We start from the raw sequence: 7,101 nt of genomic DNA, 5'->3' as shown, positions 1-7,101 counted from the left end.
GTAGCCCTGGCTGTCCTGGAACTCACTCTGTAGACCAGACTGGCCTCCAACTCAGAAATCCGCCTGCCTCTGCCTCTGCCTCCCGAGTGCTGGGATTAAAGGCGTGCGCCACCACACCTGGCTTTACCTATTTTTTAAAGATTTATTTATTTTATTTATATGAGTACACTACAGCTGTCTTCAGTCACACACTAGAAGAGGGCATCGGATCCCATTACAGATGGTTCTGAGCCACCATGTGGTTGCTGGGATTTGAACTCAGGACCTCTAGAAGAGCAGTCAGTGCTCTTAACAGCTGAGCCATCTCTCCAGCCTCCCTTTACCTACTGAGCCATCTCTCCAGTCCAAAATTTTTAAATGATTATTATGTTTTTTATTCATGTTTATGTATGGCATCTGCCATCATGCCCAGTCTCACAAAAATTTTTAGGTTAAAAAATGTATTATGAACAGAGCGTGTCAAAATAAAAAATAAATGAATTAAAGGCTTGCTGGACTTGCCATAAGAGGACATCTCCCTCTCTCAAAAACAAAAAAACAAAAACAAAACTCAGTGGGCTTTATAATGAAATGAGAAACTCGACACTCAAGGTCAAATCTAGAGAGGGATAGGCCAGCCATCACTATCTGAGAGAGAGAGCAGGGTACGATGTAGGTATGTCTCTCTGTGTAGGTGATAATGGGTGTGCAGGTACTCAGGGGCCAGGAAAGGACAACCGCACCCTTGGCACTGGAGCTATGGGGGTTGGGAGCCATCCGGCCTGGGTGTTGGAATCAGAACCAGAGACCTCTGACAGAGCAGTAAGAGCTTGTAACCAATCAGCCAGGTCCCAGCCTGGGCTTTCAGGTTTACACAGAGCTGCAGGTCGCACTGGGCAAACCAATCTGGGGAGCCTACACCTCACGGCTCTCTCTCCTGTCCTTGAACATGGTACATTTCTAGTGATGGCTGGCCTGTCCTCGGTGCTGAGGTCCTCATTTCATTATAAAGCCCACTGGGGTTTTTTGTTTGCTTTGTTTTGCTTTCCAGAGATGCCCTGTCATGGCAAGTCCAGCAAGCCTTTAATTAATTTATTTTATATTTTGACACATTCTCTTCCTTTTTTTTTTCTTTTTTTTGGTTTTGGTTTTGGTTTTTCGAGACAGGGTTTCTCCATGTAGCCCTGGCTGTCCTGGAACTCACTCTGTAGACCAGGCTGGCCTGGAACCCAGAAATCCGCCTGCCTCTGCCTCCTAAGTGCTGGGATTAAAGGTGTGCACCACCAATGCCCTACATAATTATTTTTTTTTAGCTTAAAAAAATATGTGAGGCCAGGCATGATGGTGGACACCTTTAATCCCAGCAATTTGGAAGCAGGAGGAACTCTAAGTTTGAGGCCAGCCTGGTCTACAAAGTGAGTCCTAGGACTGGGGCTGGGACCTGGCTGATTGGTTACAAGCTCTTACTGCTCTGTCAGAGGTCTCTCGTTCTGATTCCAACACCCAGGCCGGATGGCTCACAACCCCCATAGCTCCAAGGGTGTGGTTGTCCTTTCCTGGCCTCTGAGTACCTGCACACCCATTATCACCTACACAGAGCGACATACCTGCATCACACACTGCTTGCTCTCTCTCAAAACAAGGGCTGGAGAGATGACTCAGTGGTTAAGAGCACTGACTGCTCTTCCAGAGGTGTCCTGAATACAATTCCCAGCAGCCAAATGGTGGCACACAACCATCTGTAATGGGATCTGACGCCCCCTTCTGGTGTGTCTGAAGACAGCTACACTGTAACCATATACATTAAATAAATCTTTTTTAAAAAGAAGAAGAAAAAAATAATGTCGGGCGTGGTGGCGCACGCCTTTAATCCCAGCACTCAGGAGGCAGAGGCAGGTGGATTTCTGAGTTCGAGGCCAGCCTGGTCTACAGAGTGAGTTCCAGGACAGCCAGGGCTACACAGAGAAACCATGTCTCAAAAAAACAAACAAACAAAAATAATAATATAGGCTCAGCGATTAAGGGCACTGACTGCTTTTCCAGAGGTCATGAGTTCAAATCCTAGCAACCACATGGTGGCTCACAACCATCCGTAATGAGAAACAAATAAAAAACCTATGGGCCAGAGTGAGTGGGGCTGGAGTGAGTGGGGCTGGAACAAGAGGGAGAAAGGGAAGGGGGGGGGGAATGTAATAACATAAACAATTCCTTGTAGACTTGCCTAAGGCAAGCACTGTAAGCTAAAGGGATGCCAGCATCTCTCCACGCTCCTTCTTTTTAAAGAATGTTTATTTTTATTGTTTTAAATATGTGTAGCTATGAGGTGTATATGATGTATAAGTTGCAGGTGCATGTGGAGGTCACAAGGGGGCATCAGATCCCCTGGAGTTGGAATTACAGATAGTTGTAAGCCACCATGTGGGTGCCAGTAACTAAAATCAGGTCCTCTGCAAGAGCAGCAGATGCTCTTAAACACTGAGCCATCTCTCCAGCCCTGACGCTATATCTTTTTTCTAAGAATTATAATTCTTACACACACACACACACACACACACACACACACACACACACGGTAGCTGTCTTCAGACACACCAAAAGAGAGCATCAGTTCGAATTACAGGTAGTTGTAAGCCACCATGTGGCTACTGGGAATTGAACTCAGGACCTCTGGAAGAGCAGTCAGTGCTCTTAACTGCTGAGCCACCTCTCCAGCCCCTGACTCTGCATCTTGATCCACTGAGATTTGAGAAGTCCCAGCCCCTGACAAAATGAACTCTCCCTTACCTTTGGCACAGTGAAGAACTGTATCCTCAATCCATATACCAACATGCCACCTAACATAACACGTTTCCCTTAATTGCTTCCTGTCAAGTCACACCAGGAAGAAAATCACTAATCTAGTGAGTGGGACTCTGGCTCCTGGGGCAGCCCTGGAGTGTCCACAGCTCCCAGGTGAAGCTTAGAGTCTATGGCAGGGATGGCAAGGGTGAGGGTGTACCTGGGGAGACCCGATGTGCAGCAGGTACTGGAGTGTCTCTCTTAGGGTGCCGAGGTCCTGCTCCAGGCCGCTGTACGTGTCCCAAACTCGCTCTCGCTCCTAAAGTCCCAGAGAAGATGGAGATACAAGATTAGTCTCAGGGGCTGGTGAGATGGCTCAGTGGGTAAGAGCACCCGACTGCTCTTCCAAAGGTCCAGCGCCCTCATCCCAGCAACCACATGGTGGCTCACAACCATCCATCCAAAGGTCCAGCGCCCTCTTCTGGAGTGTCTGAAGACAGCTACAGTGTACTTACATATAATAAATAAATAAATCTTAAAAAAAAAAAAAAAAGATTAGTCTCTCGAACTACCAGATCTTGCCTCAGCTGAGAGGAAGGGAGTCTTCCTCCAGATCGTCTCAGGGCAGACAGGCATCAACTCCTATGATCTTCTTTGCTCAAACTACTGAGAAACCCAGGCCATATGCTACACGTGATCCTGTGGACACGGACTGGTCCTTAGAGCCACGGATTATATTTTAAATATCTATTTATTAATTTCTGTGTTTTAACATGATCCTCACAAGGGACATAGCAAATAAATACGACTTTTCTTTCTCTTTTTAAATTTCTTTGATTTATTTTATATGTATGTTTTGCCTACATATGTATGTGTGTGTGTCATGTGAATGTCTGGTATATGTGGAGGCCAGTAGAGTGCATCAGGTCCCCTGGAACTGAAGTTATAGATGGCATGAGCCAACATGTGGGTGCTGGAGACTGAACCTAGGTTTTTTTGGAAGAGCAACAAGTGCTATAACCACTGAGCTATCTCTCCAGTACAAATTTTCTTTCTTTCTTTCTTTCTTTCTTTCTTTCTTTCTTTCTTTCTTTCTTTCTTTCTTCTTGTGTTGTTTTGTTTTGTGAGAGGGTCTCAGTATGTAATTCTAGCTGTCCTGGAACTCACTATGTAGACTAGGCAGGTTGAGGTTGAACTCGCAGAAATCCCCTGCCTCTGTGTCTTCCAATGCTATTTTTCTTATCTAGAGAACTTTTTTTTTTTTGAGGTCATACAGTAACCTTGAGGAAAAGCACACTCAAAGCCAGTGACAATTGTCTAAGGAGAACCATGAGAAAGCTTAGCAAGAAAGACGCTAAGCAGCAAACCTGCAGACCTGCACTCCAAGCCTGAGCCCACATGGAAGGAGGCCACCAATGGCTATAAGCTGTCCTCTGACCCCCACCAGCACGCTGGCACGTGCTAACACACAACCGATTTTTAAGCATGCATTCATGTCTGTGCAAGCGTGAGTGGGAAAGAGTGGTTTGTAGGAGTTGTTTCTTTTTTTAAAAAAATGTATTTATTTATTATGTATACAGCAGTCTGCCTCTATGTATGTCTACACACCAGAAGAAGGCACAAGATATCATTATAGGTGAGCCACGATGTGGTTGCTGGGAATTGAACTCAGTGCTCTTAACCTCTGAACTCTCTCCAGCTGGAGTTGTTTCTCTTTATCTGCCATGTGGGTCGGAGAATCAGACCTGAGGCTGAGATGTCATCCTGCCAACAGAATACGTGATCATGATGGTAATAAATTATCGCCCTAGTTTCCCTTGGCAGAGCAAGATGGCCACACCTCTAATTCTAATCCCAGCACAAGGAAGACAGAAGCGGGCTGAACTCTGAGTTCTAGGCCCGCTGGGAACATACAGTGAGCCTATTAAAATATAAGATAAAATCAAGTCAGAGCCAGCGCAGGATTTTCCCTGTCCAATTACATTAGTGCAGAGGAGACCTGTGATTGGACAGGGAAAAGGAGCCAAGAGTTGCAGAGGCAGAGAGCATCTCAGGGGAGAAGAGAGAGAATGGAAGCAGATGCGACCCAGCGTGGCTTGAGCCAGCCACAGGTAGGTAGTTATGATATTGTAAGGTTAGAATAATTGCAATAAAGCTCTTATCATTGTCAATCCGCTCGGAAATTATTGTGTTGGCATCTTGTAAATTGTGATTCTATTGATACATAAATCTGATTAGTTAACTATAAGCTTTTAGAGTTTTGATTTTACCAGGTTACTGGGTATTGTGATATCTAACCGTGAGGTTGGCGGTTCAGTTTGGTTACTGGAATGTGGGACAGAGCTGGTGGAACCCTGCCAGGGCACAGTGTTGTGGCCTGCTGGTGCTAGCACTAGAGTGGGGACGTGCCGGGCCATTTTTAATATTTCCTGCAACACAGATCACCTTGTGAGTGAAGCCCTGGGTTCACATATATGTGTGTGTCCATGTATGTGCACATATACATCCACATATATACACACATGTATGTATAACAGAAAACACATTTTAAAAATCATCCTCTAGGCCAGGTGTAGTAGCACAAGCCTTCAATCCCAGCCCTAGGGAAGCAGAGGCAGATGGATCTCTGTGAGTTTGAGACCAGTTTGATCCACATGGTGAGCTCCAGGACAACTGGGGATATACAGAGAAACCATCACAAAAATACAAAACAAACAAACAAAAAACCCAAAAACCAAAATCAATGATGATGATGATGATGATGGTAATGGTGGTTATGGTGATGATGATAATCATCATCCCTAAGCTACTAAATTAAGTTTTGTTACAGCTGGGCTCTTTGCCCCGTAGCCTCTATAAAAATCAAGAGTATGGGTTTAAGGAGCCTGTAAGATAGCTCAGTTGTTAAAGGGACTTGCTGCCAAGTCTGATGATCTGAGCTTGGTCCCCAGGACCAACAGAATAGAAGAGACTGACTCCTTCACATTGTCCTCTGGCCCTCACATGGGTGCTGTGGGGTACATACATGTACACTCACAGACACACACACACACACACACACACACACACACATGATACATACATATGCACTCATATGTGCACACACACACACACATGTAGTAAGAACACATTTTTTAAAGATGACAGATTTAGAGTTATGAGTGGGTTTTGTGAGTGCCCTGGCATTTCCAGAACAACCCACGGGCCTACGGAGTCTCTGCAGTGACCTGCACAAGCCTGGGAGTCTCTTCCCAGATGCTCACCTGAGCCAGGTGACACAGAGCAGCCCTCACGTTCACCAGCCGGTCCTGCAGAAGGCGCTGGCGACCCCAGGCCTTCCCGGAAGCTGCAGCCTCCCTGGTAGCTTGGCCCAGCTGCTGCCGGGTCAGCTCCAAGGCTGCCTCCAGCTGCTCCTGCACAGACCACAGCGATTGGACTTCTGAAGCCAAGAGGGCAAGCGAGACCCCCAAGCCCACCACAGGGGAAGCATCTTGACCCTGGTGCCTGGGGAGGAATCAAGGCCGGGAGCAGCTAAGACACATCACCCCTTCTGTACCTTCTCCTCCTGCCTCTTGTCCAGATCCTCCTGTAGCTGCCTCAGGAGCCGGTCCTGCCCACACAGCTTAGTCAACAACGTCTGGGGGGAAGTAGAGACGTGTTTATCCATCTCGCCTGGCTTGCCCTGCCCCAGTTCCATCTAGACCGGTGGTTCTCAACCTTCCGAATGCTGCGACCCTTTAACACAGTTCCCCACCTTGTGGTGGCTCCCAACTATAAAGTTATTTTGTTGTTACCTCATAACTGTCATCTTGCTGCTGTTAGGAATCATAATGCCACCTCAAAGGGCTCGAGACCCGTAGGTTGAGAACTGCTGGTCTAAAACCCTTTCAACTCTGAGACTGCTACAGGGTTTGGATCTGGGAGAACTTACATCTGTCTCCAAGCTCTGATGCAAAGCTGAGTCCACAGGGGGTCCTGGCTAAGAAGGAGAAAATTCCAGGGTCAAAGGTGACTGGCAGGTTCACACTGTCAGTGAGGAGCCAAACACTCTGTCCATGGATAGACTGATTGGCATCCTTCCAAGCCTTAGAAACCTCTGGACCCGACAGCAGGAATCTTAGCTTCCGACAGATTCCAGGAGGCTCAGGACTCAAATAGCCACAGAAAACACTGTAGGTGGGAAACGGTGTCCACACAGCCCGCACGGTTAACACATTGAAAACTGGCAAGCTGGGCACGGAGGTGCACACTTTCTATCCCAGCACTGGGAAGACCAACCCAGGAGGATCAGAACTTCAGGTCAGGGCTGGAGAGATGATGGCTCAGCTGTTAAGAGCACTGGCT

The 7,101-nt window shown here is 46.9% G+C and overlaps 1 protein-coding gene across 2 annotated transcripts in view; it reads right to left on the bottom strand.

Moving 5' to 3' along the window:
- The window catches only part of Plekha4 (pleckstrin homology domain containing A4), a 24,123-nt gene that overhangs the window by 6,845 nt on the left and 10,177 nt on the right, over positions 1–7,101 (bottom strand). Inside the window, exons 10-13 of one of the 2 annotated variants that reach the window (XM_029479813.1) lie at positions 6,689–6,736; positions 6,314–6,394; positions 6,021–6,170; positions 2,978–3,076 (exon numbers count right to left, since the gene is read on the bottom strand). In XM_029479813.1, the coding sequence (XP_029335673.1) occupies positions 2,978–3,076; positions 6,021–6,170; positions 6,314–6,394; positions 6,689–6,736 (378 nt within the window). The remainder of the gene's footprint in view (positions 1–2,977; positions 3,077–6,020; positions 6,171–6,313; positions 6,395–6,688; positions 6,737–7,101) is intronic. The other variant, XM_029479814.1, reaches the window with a different exon arrangement.

Source organism: Mus caroli, chromosome 7 (assembly GCF_900094665.2).
Source record: "Mus caroli chromosome 7, CAROLI_EIJ_v1.1, whole genome shotgun sequence".
Lineage (NCBI taxonomy): Eukaryota > Metazoa > Chordata > Mammalia > Rodentia > Muridae > Mus > Mus caroli.
The sequence above is the reverse complement of the archived record's forward strand: the minus strand, read 5'-3'. Positions and strand labels throughout refer to the sequence as shown.